The sequence below is a fragment of the Tricharina praecox genome (genome assembly GCF_024521635.1).
Source record: "Tricharina praecox strain CBS 144465 chromosome Unknown BZA05scaffold_26, whole genome shotgun sequence".
Classification (NCBI taxonomy): Eukaryota; Fungi; Ascomycota; class Pezizomycetes; order Pezizales; family Pyronemataceae; genus Tricharina; species Tricharina praecox.
The window spans coordinates 150,057-167,912 of record NW_026250428.1 but is presented as its reverse complement, the minus strand read 5'-3'; the positions used below and the strand labels follow the sequence as shown (position 1 = coordinate 167,912).

Here is a 17,856-nt window from a genome sequence, read left to right as displayed (position 1 = left end):
CCAGCCGATGCCTTATTTGCGATCAAGCGTCAGAAGCAAGCCCCTTTCCTTCGGGTTCATCTGGGAAAGAAGCAACTTATCTTCTCTGCTGAGCAACATAGCCTTGCGAGAAGCTGGAGTAACTTTCGAAGCTCCAGGAGCAGAAGCCGAAATTGAAGCTCCAGGAGTAGAAGCCGAAGTCGAAGCTCCAGGAGTAGAAGCGGAGCTCTAGAAGTAGGAGCACCGATGTTTCCTGCACGATAGAGGTTGACGCGTTCCTCGCAGGCCTTCTTCATAGCCAATCTCCTCTTCTCCCTCAACATCAGCTCGCGCCTGATACTCTCGGCTTCCTTAGCGCATCTGATCTTCTCATTGTTGAGGAACGCCTGCTTCTTGTTGGTAGTCTCGTCCCTCGTGGCTGTGTGCTGAGCGAGGAACTCAGCGGCCTTGTCGTAGGTCGTCTTGGCGGTAGCGTGCGCGGCGGCGTTCTTGCGGAGCTTCTGGATGACGCTGGGGCCTGGAGATTGGGGGAGGGGTCGCGGTTAGTTGGGGGATCGAAGGGGTCGGGCAAATATTAGAACTAACCATTAGGCGTCTTCTTGCAGAGCCTACGGAAGGCGGCAGTGGTGAATCTTCTAGACATGTTGTGTCTCTTGATGAATAGTTTGTGTGGAGTTGTGGGAGTGGAGATTGATGAACCAGGAGTTTTTGCGACGAAGGTGGAGATGATTTGTTGTCCTGGTGAGGAAGGAAGAACGAGAGAAGGAAGAAGGAGAGGGGATGGAGTAATCGCGACCCCACCGACGCCATCGCACTTGCCGTTGGTGGTGAGAAACCAGGATGAGTGAAGGCTGGAACCTGCGATCCACGAATTCCGCAAACAGTAGCCTCAACACAACAAAGTGGGTATGTAGTTCACGACGGCAACGCACGTTTCACATGACACGCTCATCCGGGTTCGCATCCACCGAATGGTTCAAAGTCCAGGAATCTCTACAGATATCTGAACCGGCCAAATCAATCTTGTTTCTGACTGGAAGATCACCATGAGAGAGAGAGATCTTCCTGTTTTATTTCGCATATAGAAGCATTCGTGTCTCCGAGCACTTGTACCCTCGGGCCTCTTCACCTTCCCGCATCTCTACCTCCAGTGATCTGTACCTCCAGTCATCTGCACCTTGACACACACGTACCCACATACGACTTTACTGGTTCACCTTATATTATCTTCACCCATGATCTTCCAGCACTCATTGGCTTCTCGCCAAGCGCGTCCCTTTCACTTGACCTCTCACAATCAATTCCATCTCACCAGCCGACCGCAGGGCATTAAAAAACTGCTGCATCAACAGAACACCATTTGTCCTCCGAAAGTCGCTGTGTTAACTCCTTAAAATCGCCATCTAACTCCACAACATTTGAAAACGGAAGGAAACACTCTAACAGAGCTAAAATTTCCTCGACTTCCAATATTATAATAATTCATTCGTACGCATCGGGAAAACAGCTGCAGGATGCCCAGCTTCCAAAAGAACGGCGACACACCCCGTTTCTCTCGTCATCAAACCACCATCTTATACCCTTTCCAGAGGGTAACCAAAGCCATTGATGGCATCTGCAATACTATTCACGAGGCTGGCGAGGGTCTTCACCAGCGCCACCCTGTTCTCCTTGTCCGACATGCTATATTCCATGCCAACCCCGACGCGAATCGCATCCACAGCGCTTTAGTGAAAGATCCCTCGCAAAACGGCTCTTTTCTACATATCGAAGGCAGATTCAGACTTGATTCTACACGGCGTGCTGCATGTACTCGTGAGGGATATGCGACCTCCATCATCCAGACCTGCCAATAGGTTTGCAGTTTAACCAGTTATGCAAATTAAACCTGTTCCTTAGTCAGTTAGTTCTAGACAGTGCAGCTGGCTTGGCGGATCACGCGCTGACTTCCCTCGGGTATCAGCAGATACGCTTCCTGCACCCCGGATACGCCGTGATAGGTCCATGGGTGACAACGATCGACTCGCCACAGAAGTATCAGGTGGCGCGGGAGTCTCGGCCCGTCCAGTGGCCGCAAGTCGCGCAATGACCTCGTAAACATAGGAGCTGATGGCGATTCCAAGGTAGAGCATGGCAGTCGTTGCGGTTCGGTAGATGGAAACTACCTCCCTACCCTAGCAGCTAGACCAAATGAGAGTCAGGAGACAATCAAATATCCTAGCCCCTTCCCCTCGAAAAACACGTCTCCCGTCTGAACAGCGATCGGTTCGCTATCTCTGTCTCCTTTCTGGCGATCTTGGATTCAATTGACGGTATGTATAAGGTTGGTCCAGATGGATTTGCGATGTGAATTGATTCTTCCATCTTCAGCTCGATACTGTGACTACCTGCTTATGCAGTCAGAATGCTGCTCTTCAAAACCGGCTCGTCGGTCAGTTTTAAGCCATTCGAGTTTTTTTTCGGAAAATTCACTGCATAGAAACATAGTAAACGCGCACGACTCGTCCCAAACGTGCAACATCCAGCCGGTCGGAAATGGCGAGTGATGATGAGTGATATGACTCACGCCGGGCGAGTGACAATCTGTGACACAGGCTCTCCTCCAGACATGTTCACTGTTTAGTCCTGCAGGAGACTGTTTGGAATGAAAGTTTGTCAATCTAGTGCTTCGGGTGTCATCTTATACTTCATAGTTGGCCTGGTACTATCGGGGCAATCATCATTTGCCGACTTCACTGGGCGGCGGCATACTAGGGCGCATCGGTCAGGTAAAGCACAACTAGAACGGAACTTTCATTGCTGAAACAAGTTGCAGGGGCGAGGGTGAAGGGCTTTAGAAGATAGCAGTATTTTCACGTTGCAAGATTCAGTAATGGTTAGTCTGTGTAAGGCGGATTTGGCAATCGCTCGGCCACAACAGTTCGACACATCAAGGGTTGAGTAGTTTCCTACGTCCTGAGATTGCCCAAAAGTTTGTTGTTTTTTGATGTGATTCTCAGCTCATATCTTAGGGACAGCAAGCAAAAAGAAGGAATGGTGGTCTTCCATTCCCAGCTTCTTCCCTAGAGTACATGCTGTGGGACACCGTGGAAACGACGGCTTGGTGCGTCGGTTTCATCGCTACTCTTCTGACCTGGGAGAGACTGATTGCGAAGAAGTTGTGAAAAGGCTGTGACTCGTTGAGACCAGCTCGTTTAGAGGGTGTGACCAGTGCGAACACAGTTGTTTTGATTTGAGCTGAGAGCGGGTGCTGTGTATGAATGATGTCGCCGACACAGGCGAGACCCGTTACAAAGTCCCAAACGTTGGACGGGCTGTCGTTTACTTTGTTGGTCTCATCAGGAAAAAAAAATCTACTTCATTAGGGTGGCTGCGTATTTATGTAGTGTCACGGTGACTGCGGCGGGTGCATAGGGGACGGTGGCAGGGCGTTCCACCCTATCCTGAGAGATATTCCGTGGACATGACGTCGGGTGGGCACTCGAACATCTTGTAGTTTCATTGATATCAAGGGGTTTATCTACCAAACAGCAGTATCCGCCCTGTCCATACACCCCGTCCGCTCCCTCCCTCTTCCTCTTCCGTGCTCCCACAACTCTTCCGCTCCCTCGTCCTCGACTGGCCGACTCCCGCAACCGTTCTGTGCTCCCACAACTCTCCATGCCGTCACCTCTTCACCGCACTTCCCCTTGACTCGCCCTCTTCCGCCCCCGCCGTCGACTGGCTCACTCCCTCACCCTTCCGTGCCATCACCTAGTCCAGCCCATCGACTAATCCGTGCCACTACCATGTCCGGCCAGGGGACTCGTGCGTACTCCCACAACCATTCCGTGCCGCCACCTCGTCTGTGCCGTCACCTCGTCCGTGTCGTCACCTCGTCCGTGCCGTCATCTCGTCCGTGCCGTCATCTCGTCCGTGCCGTCATCTCGTCCGTGCCGTCATCTCGTCCGTGCCGTCATCTCGTCCGTGCCGTCATCTCGTCCGTGCCGTCATCTCTTCCGGCCCATGGACTCGGGCGTAGTCCCCACAACACGTCCGCGCCCGTCAACCCGTCCGTGCTCACACAACTCTTCCGCGCCGTCAATTATTCCGTGCTCCCACAAATCATCGGCGCCGGCACCTCTCCCGTACCGTCAACTCGCTCCTTCAACCATTGTTTTCCTCGACTCTTCGCCGCCTTCACCTCTTCGCCCCCCTTGCCCTTGTTCTCTGCCGTGCTGCCACAACTCTTCCATGCCAACACCTCTTCCGGCCAGTGGACTCGTCCCTGCCGTCATCTCTACCTGTGCCATTATCTCGTCTGGCGCCGCCATCGCCTTCCGTGCTCCCACAACTCTTCCGTTCTCCCACAACTCTTCCGCGTTATCACCTCTTCCGGCCGTTGGAATCGTCACTGCCGTCATCTCTTCAGGCTCGTCGACTGGTCTCCCACAACTATTCCGTGCTCCCACAACAAGTGCTCCCTATAGTCCAGTCCGGACTGCAGTCCGGACTGGACGGACTGCATCAGTCCAATATAGTCCATGAAATTGGAGGACGGTTTGGATTCGGTCCGTCCAAAACATTTTCAGCCTGAGACTGCAGTCGACTGCAGTCGACTGACAGACTGTCACAATCCGAACTTGTCGGGATAACATGTGTTTCCTTGTTCTCTAACAACATCAATCCTTCCCACATTCGCTACTCCACAAATCCACAGACCGCACTCCCTATACCCACGGATCCATCATACCGGCTCTCTAACTGACTTCCAAACCGTAGGCAGCACAGACGATTAAGACGGCCTCCCAAGAGACCGGTACGACCTCCACCTCGGCATCGTACGACACCTCCACTTCGCCTTCGTCCCTTGCCTGCACCTCGCCCCCGTTTCCCTCCTCCGCCCCGCCCTTGTTCCCCACCTCGCCCTCGTTTCCCACCTCCACGTCGCCCTCGTTCCCCGCCTCCACGTCGCCTTCGTTCCCCGACACCATACATCGGCCGCCGCGGCCGACAAGAGACAAAGGCAACCAACAGCATTCAGCACGAGAATTTTGTTGAGGAGTCTTGGTTACATTGATCTTCACAATGTGGAGGATTCGGTGGCGATGAAAATGAGGGTATTGAAGTGGAAGAAGATAGGACGAGTTCCGACGGGAAGGACTGGGGGGGTTGGAGGGCTGGGAGGGCTGGGAGGACTGAGATGGCGGGAAAGGCTGAGTGTGTGTGGAAGGCTGAGAGGTTGGGAACGGCTGAGAGGTTGGGGAAGGCTGAGATGGCGGGGAAGGCTGAAAGGGCGGGAAAGGCGGACGGGATATGTAGGAGGATCCTGTATAATTCGCAATTACAGTATTTATCTATATGAGCAAGATCACTTGAACGTACTAGATTCCGCGCCCAGTGGGCGTTATACACGGTCTTACCTTATGTGCAGTACATGGCCGGTTTCCGTGACTCATGGACTGCTATCAATCCAGGCACCGTGCCTATTCAGTGAGAGTGTTACGCTGTGCGCAGCACCTGGCTAGCTACGATCATACCACGAGAGCTGCGGTGCGGCATGGACATCTGTGGTCACATGGCATTGTTCCTATCCAACCATTATGACACGCCATGTGCAATTCACGCAGTACAAACCTCTCCCCGCGCCCATCGGAGTTTTTTTTCCCTGATGCTGTTGTTTTGTTTTGTCAACTATACCGCTGAAATTTTGGCATTGCTCTAGCCTACCCCACCGTTAGATACCAGAAAAGGGAGCACGTGTCGGCCAGTGCGGCCTCCCAGCCGGTTACGATTACATGATGTGAAGGTTGTACTGAGCGCATGCTGGTTAGAATGAACGGGAGAACTGAAACCTCTGGACAGACCCCAATAGACCCGATGCGACGGCACTAGCAAAGTCAACCGACACAACACCGCTCAGACAGACGGCAACGATCAAACAAAGCAAGAATGAACGTGCAAAACAAACGAGCGTAACCACGCAGCACCCTGGTCGACAACCAGACATATCATCTTGGCAACAATTCCGTCCAAAGTCCACGTCCGAGGATCGAAAAGAGCCTTCCAAGACGACAGTGCAAGATGTGTCAGACAATATTCATGATCGAACGTGTGTGACCTTTCAAAGTTTGTGACCTTCAAAGTCCACGTGACCGCACAGGCGCTTGGCGTGTTAGTGTAACCATCCTTCTGTATTTAAGAACGGCGACCGCACACCCTTCCTTGTCTTTACCACCACACAACCCTCTCCCTACTTTTCACCATCTCAGCCACTTCGGCTTTTTTCTCCCAGCACTCACTTTTTATTTTTACTGCTGAAGTAAACAAGGGCACATGTTCCCGCCAAATCTATCCTCCCACAAAAAATCCTCCGCAGGGCGGAGGAGGGCATTCGTGCCCCCAAGAGCGATGAGACGCTGCTGGTCGTCGATCTCATCTACACTCATTGCTTCTTCGCTGTCAATTCCCGGCCAACTAGCTGCAGCTTTCCGAACAATTGGTTGGATCTTGCCGCAGGTATGTCGCTGATGTCATGATTGCTGCCAGCTGGCTGCGGCTAATCAAAGATGATGAATTCACAGGCGGTGAATTAAGGATGGAGCTCATCAGGCGGTACCCTGTACCGAGGGCGCTGCCACACACTGACGATGTGTGGGATCGATTCAGAACGATGGCCGCTAGTAAGACCGCTATTTGTGAGGTCCCAGAATTGAACCGCAGTTAACACCAGCTTGGCAGAGTCCGGCGACAAGGTGGCCTTCTGGCGCCAGATATTGCATACCGCTCGCAATATATCCGAAGGAGCCGGCGCCATTCGGATGGTGTTCGGCTACGATCCATAGGACGACAATTCGTCGGGCATCATGGAAATTTGAAGGCCAGGCAATAAAAAAACAATAAGCTAGACCTAAAATAACCTAGCAAGTAGACCAGATCGAGGTGCTCACCTTACTGGTGTACCCTGCACTGGTCGTCACCCCCGAGGACAATCGCGACGTCGACTTGCGGATCTGCGAATTCTGCGAGCAGATCAACAACAGCGTCGACTTGAAGCCAATTCTTACGGAGATGATGCATTTCATCTCCTACCACAACTTGCCTCAGGCTGCCCACTGGCCTCTTCCGTGGGACTATGTCGAGCACTGCAGCGATTCGGGCCGGGTCATAGCCAAGAGGCTGGTCCAGGTACGCAAGCTGCGTGCGTCGCTCAGTCGGTGTGGATGAGTCGGTGTGGATGAGTTGGTGTAAATGAGTCGCTGTGAACGAGTCGGTGTGGATGAGTTGGTGTGGATGTGTCGGTGTGGATGAATCGGTAGTGTGGTGGAGTGATGGATGAAGTGTGGGACAAAGGAGGAAGTAATTACTAATTGAGTGTCCCCACCAGTAGGGGCAAATGAAGCGGAGAAGTACCAGAAACAAGACTTTGTGAAGAACAATCTGCAAATTGGAGCAGACGATGATTTCGAACACTAGATAGGGTTGCTCATACACTTGATAGTCGGGTCGTAGTGAGGAGAGGCTAAGTACCGTTATCGCTCAGGTTTTCCTCATGTAACTACATTTCACATAGACTCTCAGGTGCTTGTCCTCGTATCGGTTGCACGAAGACTTCGAGGCATGATTTGCGAGCCCGAGCGTAACTATTGGTGATTCTTTGCATTCTCTCGCTACATAAATGATACACGGGGCGAACTGTTAGCATTGCCGACTGCAGGTCGGCAACACCTTCAAAGCCGACGATTGGCATTCGCGCCCGCGGCATCCGGTCGTGGAATGTCACTGTATGTGATGATTGCTGGCTACCACTAATCAGAGATCTCAGGCGGCGGTCTAAGACCCAGAGCGTCACCTTGCTTGAATGACACTACCCTGTGCGAAGTTCTTTGCCCCACGGTACGTATGCGTATGTACTCGTTTCCGCAAGATACCAGCTGGTAAAACCCCGTATCTCTAATGTCCCACGAATGACCCGCGGCTCACATAATCTTGAGGAAATAAGAAGAAGACAAAAGGGCGCGCTAGGAAATCCGATCCGTACTCTGTTTTATACGGGACAATGCTGACACCGTGGATTCGCGATTTGAGTCCTGTCGGCGCGGCATGATGCGGTTTTCACAGAGCTCTCAGGCAACGGCGACGAGGCGGTAGGTGCTGTCGAATCGAAGGACAGTACCGGCATCTGTCTGTGGGTGGAGGAGAGGCTGTAGTCGGTTCACCGACGCAGAAAGGATGAAGAGCTGTCCTGGATTGCACGGCAGGATATTAAGAATGTGACATGAAAGAATAAGATCAAAGAAAGGGCGTGACAGCAAAGCGAATCCTCAATTTGCCCCTCACTCTGTTTTTTTCCCATTGGGGAACCATCCTGCCTGGTACCGTTGATGCCCGATTGATGTCCGGTCGACGCGGCGAGATGACTGCATTCATAGACTGCTCGGGTGAACGGGCTGAGACGACAAAATCAGTCGGACGGTGTGGAAGATGAGCGCGACGGCGATGCTGATTGTATATTGGGATGCTGGTGGAGGAGTATGTGGGAACGATGCAGTGCACGTGAACGGTGAGAGTGTTCGCTTCCATATCACGTGATCCGAGCGTCATCTCGCATCTGCCCGACACCCAGCATGACGTTACGTACCTATCCACGGAATATCACAGCGCCCACGCGACTGCCACCTACACCATCACCTTTGCCGCCTACAAGCATGGGGCCAGCTTCACCGGAGACCGATGGTTCTGTTCTTCCAACTGCTCCGAAGCTACTGGTAGACACGAACCCCTTCTGCACTAGGTTCCCACGGCCCGTTCCGGCAGGATCGATGACGTTGATCTAATCTCCTTCGGCTCATTACGTTCTTTTGAGTTTCACGGAGCCGGCACAAAGGATTCAAGTCTTGTATGGATATGCTCACGGAGAAACCGACGGTCTACATACTCTCCCCAGCCACGAGCGATCCACGTACGGATAAGCCTGATTATAAGGATGGGGTTCGTCACTCCTTCCAAAACGTTCACTGAGAATGGCGGCTGATACTAGAATAGCTCTTCAGTCCCGAGCCCCCGACCTGCCACATTTCCGTACTGCCGTTGCTGGGACTCCCCATGCGTCAGGCATGGCGAAGATCATCGACAGTAATGGCGCTGACAAAGCGAAGATGGCGACGTTGTTTAGCAAGGATCGCTCGAATCATACTGAGAGGCACACGGATGGGATGTTAGCGATGATAATACAAGGTGACGAACTGATGAACTGATCAGGACTGACGATGACCACAGACCGGCAACATGAAGAGAGAAGTGGTCAGCATAGACAGATAAACGTTGGCTGACCGCATCGTGGTTGGAACGGGCCCCCTACATAGCACATAGGTCGCAATAAGGTCTCTTCCCTCCTGCGCTCGCTGAAGGCCGCAAGCCACCTCTGCCTATGCTGCGCCTCTGCAGCACCCAGGGTGCACAAGAGACATGACTCCAGCTCTCGAAGCATCCCTCCGGCGGATTCCGCAAAGATCTAACCGTTGCCTTCTTCACCAGCTTGCGCTTTCTTTCCGTTCCAGCCTCGCTCTCATTGTCTAAGTACAAACAATATTCCGAATTATCGTCCGGCGTACGTATCTCTCCCTCTTCGCTGCCGCCTTCCTAATCCACAAAATCAACTGGCTTCTATTTTGCCTTGATGTCTCCTTCCTCCGCCTTAGTAGTCTCCTCTTTCGTAAGATGGGATCCGATCGTCAACGTTGTCGTAGTAAACCAGCTCTCGATAGCTGCCTCAGTTTGAATATAGTGGATGTTACCCAGGCTCGTTCGCGGCCTCCGTTCCTTGGGGAATATCAAGGTGCCTCGGGAAGCTGTCGGGACGTGGTATAGCTGGTGCTCCTCCCTTTGCACCTACATCTTGCTCCACCATGCGTCTGCAACCGCATTCCTCACAATCATCTCCTCATTCTCTCCTTCGCTGTCCACCAAGCCCACACCAGTGGCGGCGTTGTCTTCTTCTTCTCTTCCTGCTTCATCTTCTTTCCCGACATCGTCTATCAAATAGACGGTGAACCCCATCTCCTCTCTCTCCTCTATGTGTTCTTCATTTCTCGGCAGGCCCGGGATTGAGTGGCAGGTTTGAAACGTCGGAGAAACTATGGCAATATAGACTATTATTCCAAACAATTATGGCATTAGTATAGACGTTTGCCGATGTTATGTTATTATGCGTCGATGTTCTACTCCAGATATGTTCAAAGCTGGTATCGGTGAAATATTAAGCTACCTCACCATTTGGGCAACATACGTGCACGTGCACGTGCCATTCAGCCTTGGAGTTGTGATTGAGCCTCGCCACGAACGAAATCAAATGGCTCCTACCAGCTTCAGGTGCTTCAATCCCACACCATCTACAGGTATACATTCGTGGGTAATCCCAGCTTTCCACTCTTCTACATACAACCACCTGCATACAACTCGCCCAGAAAGAAATCTCTCAGCTACTAATTGCAACCTCCATCCCCACAACCATCGCCAAATCTCCCTCGTGATGCCAGCAAACACCCAACCTCCCCGCCTCTGATGGTGCGTCTCCCTGCTCTACCGTCGTTGGTAATAGTTACTGATAGAATACAGGCGACAGCAAAACAAGTACCAGTCGCTTCTGCGCGAGGCGCAGGCTCAGCCAGGGTGCTCCCAGTGCGACGCGCTCCGTAAAGAGTGCACTGACCTCCAGGCCCGTTGCGTGCGGCTGGAGTGGCAACTTGCCGCCGCAGTGACAGTTGTCGACAACGGCGGCACAGACGCGGAGGGTCGCCAGGAGTCGCCGAGTACTCCAATTTCCGACCGCCCGTGACGCATGTAGGATTCTTCGGCATCGCCAGCAGACGATTGGATGTATACTGACACGGGATCAAGTCGCCGAAAGGCCGCCAGGGCTGCGGCACGCGCCGCCGCCGCCGCCGTCAACATCGCCGCGGCCAAAGAAGCTGATACTACGATCAATGACGCTGCGGGGGCCCTTAGACCCGCCTTGACAGAGTCGGGCAGCTCTGCTCCCGCAATTTCCTCGGTGGATCCAATCGAATCACCACCTGCTGCTACCGACTGACGGAATCCGATGGTGACGCGCCGGAGCTGCTCTCAGTCAGTGTGCAAGTCACACTGATCGGTGAAGTTCTGTATGCGGGCACTGGATCCCAGCCTCCCCCAGGATGGCCGCGAGGCTGTCTTCGGCGGCGGACCGGGAGCTGCGATGCCGTCGGCCGCTCCGGTGCAGCACGAGCAGGAAGTTGCGGTTGACCTGGATAGTGATCTAGCTCCATACCAGGAGGCAACTGTGTCAACCTAGATGTTGACCGAGAGAAGCTGTCTGCACCTGCGCTGGATTCGGACCGTATCGCCAGGGCTCCTGGTGGTGGCGATGCTCCTGTACGGGATCTGGCTTCTCCTGACAGTGACGGTGCAACTCCCGCTACTGGCTAAGCAGGCATCAGATATGGTTCCGGTCAAAACCTCCTCACGTCCCGGTGGCGCTGATGCCTGGGCGAACCAGCTGCCGGCAGAGACCCGCTTCTAGGGTACTACACTACTAGTAGTTCTGATTGCGGGAGCTGTCAGCGCATAGATCCGGCGTGGTGATGCAGGGAGGGAGGGACGAGAACGAGTACGAGGAAGAGAGTGATAACGAGGGGGAGGAAGAAGGGGAGAACGGGATCGCGAGTCATGGTGAGAACGAGGAGGCGAAGGCGGTGCCGGAGGTAGTACTACGGTGCTGTCCTCAAGGATTTAGAATGGAACATTTTCTTAGGTTGCGGCTTTCGTCAAGTTCTTTCTTGTGTTGCTTCGTAGAATTCCAGCGACTTGTAAATGTCTTCCGTCAAACTTGATAATCAAATATCTTCTACTGCAGGCTCTGGGTAGATATCCATAGGACCATAGATGATATCTACCTCAACGTTTAGGACCCCATGGCTACGCTTCTCTCATCTGATGGTGCTCTGATAGCCTCGAATTGACGCATCGGCGGCAAATGAGAATCCATACGGGTCGGGCTACGAAGAAATCTGTTCCTCAGGCTCTCGCTACGCACACTACTCCACAAGGCTCTTCCGGTGCTAGATATTCGATAACGTCCATGGACACAAATACCAAAACATCAGGATATCCGATTACAGTGTTAACCGGAACTGCAGCCGATCAGTGTGGGAACAGACGAAGTTCGAACTCGCTCGCTAGATCCGAGGAGGCGTATCCTCCAACCCCCGTCCTTGCTGACGAGGAAACTGAGGACAGCCGCACCACGTTCTTGATTCGCGAGGAGATTTTTGATCTTCAATCTTTCCGTGCGCCGGCCCGTGGCTTTACGGACCCTCGTCCACAGATCTTTCTGTTCTTTCTTCCACTATGGACAGCTCTCAAACAGACGCTCCCTCGTCTTTGTCTTGTATCCAAACCATCAGGCTCTGCCCTATACAGGCGGGGCTTACAGGAAAGCACTCGCTAGATCACGAGCGTGACTTCATGAACTTCTACGTGATGGCTCTTCCGGTTACAATCAGGATTGATTTATGATATGCCGAATACTCGGGTAGCCGAAGAAGATAGTCGCGGATGTATCGCCAGCCAGCATTCTTGCGTTCGTCGTTGATTTCGGAAGTCCAACTCTGACATCTAGTAGTTGCCGGTCTACAGCGGAGGATTGAGTTTCCAAACTTCTGTACCACCGTCGTCTCCCTGGGAGAAGCCACCGCCAAAGCGTGTAGGTCAGGATGATATCGGCCATAGCGTAGAGGTTGGCGATGGCTACTGCTTCCGTGAGGATAAGGTTGTTATCCTCACGACAGTGCCCATATAATATCGATGATCTAACGTGGTATCCTCGAAAATTTAAGCTACCTACCTATTTGGGCGACATGCCCCTCAGCCTTGGAATTGCGATTGAGCCTCACCACGAACGAAATGCAATGGCTCCTACCAGCCTCAGAAGCTTCAACTCTACACCGTTTTCTAGTATAAAGTCGTGGGTAATCCCGCCTTTCCCTCTCTTCTACATACAACCAGTTCAGGCAACAGCCCAGCCCAATAAAAGCCAGCCCGCAGCCCGGCTACAGCGAGTTAGTTATTATGATGTGTCTCACTGCTGTTCTTCGCTGACAAACATTTTTCCTCCTACATGGTACAAGTCACAACTCGATCAGAAATAAATCTCTCAGCTACTAATTTCAGTTTGCATCCCCACAACCATCACCAAATCTCTCTCGTGATTCCAGAAAACACCCAATCTCCCCGCCTCTCATGGTAAGTCTTTCTACTACCCATATCATCGTTGGAAATCGTTACTGACACACCGATGCAGGAAGCAGTACACTGAGTACCAGCGGCTCGCCCCCAATGCGACTCGCTCCGTAAGGAGTGCACCGAGCTCCACGCCCGTTGCGTGCGGCTGGAGGGACACCTCGCCGACGTCACCCCACCGGCAGCTGTCGAAAATGGCAGCACAGACGCGGAGGGTCGCGAGGAGTCGCCGAGTACTCCAAACCACGAGCGCCCGGGACGGATGTTGGTTTATTTCTATTTTCCGGGATCATTGGACGTACACTGACAAGGGCGCAAGCGACCGCAAAGCTGCGAGGGCAGCCGCCCGAGCTGCCGCCGCCGTCAACATTGCCGCCCAAGAAGCTGATGCTGCTATCGCCGACACCGCGGGAGTCCTCGCTAGCGAGGCACCCGATTTGGCCGAGTCGGGCAGCACTCCTAGTGGCGGCGATGCTCCTATTCGGGATCTCGTCTCTTCGAGCGACGACCACTGCTCGTCAAGCCCTGTATCCCTGACGAATTCCTCCGGCGAGCCCGACGGCGCCGCTAGGACAGTGCGCACACGACGCACAGATGTGGTCATCGGCGAAGCTCAACGCGGCCACACATTCTTTCCCCGCGGATGTTCACATCCCGGGAGAATTGTCGTGGCCGGTCAGCAACAAGAGCGAGTATTTCCGGGCAGTGACGGTGGAACTCCCGCTACCGGCTAAGCAGGCATCCGATATGGTTCACGTCATAACCGCGTCGCCTCACCGCGGCGCTGACGCCTGGGCAAGCCAGCTGTCACCAGAGACCCGCTTTTATGGTACTACGCTGCTGGTTGTGCTGGTAGCGGGGGTAGTTGGCGCGTAGAACATGTTCCCGGTTGAGGGGAGGGAGTATGGGAGGGGAAGTACGAGAACGAGAGCAAGAATTAAAATTAGAATGAGGACGAAGACATGAACGAGGAGTCGTGAGCAGAGGCTGTACTTCGGTGATGTCCTCCAGATTCTAGAATGAAACGATTTATTCGGTTACGGCTTTCTTCGAGCCGCAATTTGGCGTCTTCTTTTGTTTCGTAGAGCTCTAGTGACTTGTAGATATATTGCGTCAAGTTGATAATTAGGTACCTTCGACAGCAGGCTTTGGGCATGCGCAGAGTTTAGCACTGTTATGGCTGGTGAACTGAATGGTGAGCAGGAGGGAAGGAGTTGAGCTGGATGTCACTGAGTGCTTGGAGGGCATGGGTGGATCGATAAAGCTCCAGATGGGTGGATCCGTACAGCTCCAGAAGGGCATATGTGTAAAGTTACCCAATCTTTCACCCTCCCAGTAACCTCCTCTTCCCCGTAACGGGGCCACAGTCCCCCTCTGGAGTCTGGATTTTCCAGAGCTCTTAAGTCCATGATATCTCGGGCGCGACAAATTCGTACCCGTCCAGGGCATAGAATACGCCCGACTGGGCGGAATATTCTAATTTCACAGTCCTGTTGGCACCTCGCAGGTCAATCCTTTTACGGGCGTACAACGCAGCCGTCAAGCTGCACAGGTACTACGAAGTTGTCACTATCACGGAGGGTCGAGCTAATGAACGTGATGATATTTGGCGGGTAGCAGCACTGCTCTCTAGTCGCTGTGTTAGAACGTGGCAGAGCTCTCACGGGCTCATAACCGCGCGTGGTAAATTTACAGCACGGAAAAATGCCTGTGTGGCCTAATGGTCACGCACCTGGTGGAGTTAGCATGGACAGCGGTCCATCTATCGGGGTTTCCAAGCCACCCACCGGGGTGGTGAAGGTTTTTGGTTCGAGCCACGGTTCAGCTTTTTGCTTCCAGCTCCTACCTGAAGTCGTCTATCGTTCCCAAATATCCACCTGCACTATCCGAAACACCGACTACTTGTGAAGCAGCAGCATAGCTTGGTACAGCTTACCTACTCTTCTTTCTCCCCTTCCAGGACGAATATCAGAGCATCGAGAATCAGTACCGTGCGCAACCATCATATCCGCCAATATGAGGTCATTATAGTGATGTCGGTCTCGCGTCGCCTTCCACATTCGTCTTGCGCAGTTACGAGCCTGTATCTTCATGTACCAGGCCAACTCGAACCCAAGCTCTAAATTGTTCGAAAAAAGAAGCCAACCAACGAGTAATATCTCATGCATCTATGTAGCTAAAACATTTCACCTCGCCAGTTGGGGAGTCCGATCACTGGAGACAGCCGAGGCTTTTTCGGCTCACTAGACGTGTCTTACTTTAACTCAGCCAAAAGCTGCCTGTAGTATTCGAGAATCACCGAATTTCATCCTTTCCTGCACATGAGTACCAACAGTGAATTTTCATGATGGTTGGGCTGCACATTGGAGGACTTGTAAATAGCATTCCCGGCAAGAGTTGGACTAGAGGAGTAGTTAAATGGTTTTTTCAGCACAAGATCGCATGATAAGCCGGACCATGAGCGACTGGAGGCACGTGAAGGCCAAGAAAGAGTGTAATAATCAGAATATAGCCAGCTAACAACTAGACTTCTCGGCATCCCATTCTTCGCCGTATTATATCCTCAAAGCGCGCGGACTCAACAAGCGGAATGATACGTCGCCGGCATCGCGAACGAAGCTTTCGCGGTATTGTTGACCGCCAGTCTGACGAGTGTAGGTCTATACGGATTATAGGTGGGCTGTCATAAACCGTCAGCCTCTCGCATCATGCACCAGAGGGAGAGGAAGACACACCCAGCCATATCTAGCGAGTCCTCGTGTCGGATTTTTCGCGAATGCTACCCATGCCGCCTGGACGTACTTGCTCGAGGCGATTTGTTCCGAGGTTGCGATCGCCGAGTTGAAGGTGCCTATACCCTCACGTCAGCCGCTTGTGGGATTCTCACGAGATTGGAACCGGATGCGCTACCAAAGATGTTCGAGATTTCTGTTCCGTGGTATGGTCCCAGCGATGGGGCACCAGGATACGTGGGAAAGTCACCGAACCAGCGGAACATCCACGTGGGCACGAACTTGGCATGTCCGGCGGCATTTTTCGCAGCAGGGCAGGTGAATCCTGTCAGCGTGGCGTTGACCGCGGCGGGTGAAGCTCCAGGAATCTCCTGATCATTGCTCCCGATCAGAACGGACACCCGCGCAAAATTCCCGCGTTGCAGGCGGTGCGCGGTGTCGGAGAATATGGTTCCGTTGTCGGCCACGGGGGCGAAGGAGATGTTGTAGCGTGCTGTGGCGTTGAATAGCGTCGCTGCAGGGAGTTTGCGGATGCACTCGAGATTCGTGGCAGCTGGTGAGATAGGGCAGTTGACGGCTGCGCTAAGATTGTTCCAGTTCATGGTGCGCGGGCCGAAGCGGCTGGGTTCTCCACCTGATCCGGAGGGGATGGTTATTGCACCACTTTGCAGGATTGCGCCGCGGATGATCGGATCGTTTTTGGCCTGCATAGTCAGTATGGGTGGCGAGAGGCGCGGAATGGTCTTACGAAGTAGAGGTACGCGTCGATAGCTGCGGAACCGGCGGATTCGCCGAAGATGGTGATTTTGTGGGGGTCCTGTTGACATCTCAGCCACATAGTTCATCACTCGAACGAAGCCATCGACACGTACCCCTCCGAAGTTTGCGATGTTGTCCCACACCCATTCGACGGCCCTCCGCACGTCAAGCAACCCTGGGTTCAGTTGCGTGGCGTTCAGTCCAGGCGCGGCCGGGAATCCGAACAGATTCAGACGGCTAAAACATGAGTATGAATCTCCCTCTCGCATCCGGTCGAGCCTCGACTTACTAGCTGTGATACGGTCAGCAGGCAAACCATCAGTTGTCTGGCAGAGAACCTACTTGTACGATACGACAATCACGCCTTCATGATCTCGTACAATGTTGGCACCATTGTACATGTTCGTCTCGCTGGTGCCCCAAGCAAACCCACCTCCATGGGTCCACAGCATGACGGCGGCACCTCCATTGGTTGCCCTCGACTTACTCGGTGCCCAGACGTTAACTGTGAGCTATTTCCCATCTTCAGCCACGCCCGAACCCATCCGGCACTGCAAGGAGGACGAACACAATCTTCCGACTCGCGACTCGGCGGCGGCTGCCTGATCAGACCAACTTCGAACGGGGACTGCCAACAACTTGCGCCAAAGTTCGCCGCCACCACCGGATCGGACCATGGCGTTGGTGGCTGTGGAGGCTGGAATCGTAGCTCGCCAACCGGAGGCCGGCTGTATGGGACTCCTAGGAATTCGCGCACGACTGTGGAGATAACATCGTCAGTTCCAAAGAAGGCGAGATTGGCACTCGTCCTTGCTCACTCGTCAGGTTGCCGTTCTTTGCGTAGTGGCCTATGACTGGACCGGCGGTGGTAACGACTTGAAGCTCGTCGGGAGCAGCAGCAACCGCGGCGAGTCCAGTGAAAAAGGCTAGTAGTAGTGAATACATGACGACTGGTGAACGAATTGAAGATTTCCTTGCTGGCGGAAGATTCTACGCTTTTGAATGAGTGAACTGGCCGAGGTACTCCAGATGCCGAGGAGCACCGGCCGCCACAGAGACGAACGCTCGACCTAGGTTAACCATAGATTGGGATGGATTGAATGACGATTGAGTAATGAGGGGCAAGTGA

The 17,856-nt window shown here is 53.3% G+C and overlaps 3 protein-coding genes across 3 annotated transcripts; 2 read left to right on the top strand and 1 right to left on the bottom strand.

The window, feature by feature from the left end:
• Window positions 1-8,881: 8,881 nt before the first annotated feature.
• BZA05DRAFT_476432 (uncharacterized protein) lies at window positions 8,882-11,518 on the top strand (the record flags this gene model as incomplete). The annotated part of the gene is made up of 6 exons (XM_051488248.1): window positions 8,882-8,949; window positions 9,004-9,175; window positions 10,576-10,791; window positions 10,858-11,011; window positions 11,117-11,236; window positions 11,291-11,518. The coding sequence occupies exons 2-6, from the start codon at window positions 9,075-9,077 to the stop codon at window positions 11,516-11,518; spliced, it is 819 nt and encodes a 272-aa protein (XP_051336443.1). The 5' UTR covers window positions 8,882-8,949; window positions 9,004-9,074.
• Window positions 11,519-13,236: 1,718 nt separating this feature from the next.
• BZA05DRAFT_447808 (uncharacterized protein) lies at window positions 13,237-14,112 on the top strand (the record flags this gene model as incomplete). Its single annotated transcript, XM_051487193.1, has 4 exons — window positions 13,237-13,243; window positions 13,320-13,500; window positions 13,556-13,763; window positions 13,831-14,112. The coding sequence occupies 4 exons, from the start codon at window positions 13,237-13,239 to the stop codon at window positions 14,110-14,112; spliced, it is 678 nt and encodes a 225-aa protein (XP_051336442.1).
• A 1,702-nt stretch (window positions 14,113-15,814) lies between these two features.
• BZA05DRAFT_458911 (Alpha/Beta hydrolase protein) lies at window positions 15,815-17,672 on the bottom strand (the record flags this gene model as incomplete). The annotated part of the gene is made up of 8 exons (XM_051487619.1): window positions 15,815-15,916; window positions 15,972-16,087; window positions 16,147-16,672; window positions 16,717-16,785; window positions 16,841-17,015; window positions 17,070-17,239; window positions 17,296-17,486; window positions 17,546-17,672. The coding sequence occupies 8 exons, from the start codon at window positions 17,670-17,672 to the stop codon at window positions 15,815-15,817; spliced, it is 1,476 nt and encodes a 491-aa protein (XP_051336441.1).
• Window positions 17,673-17,856: the final 184 nt, after the last annotated feature.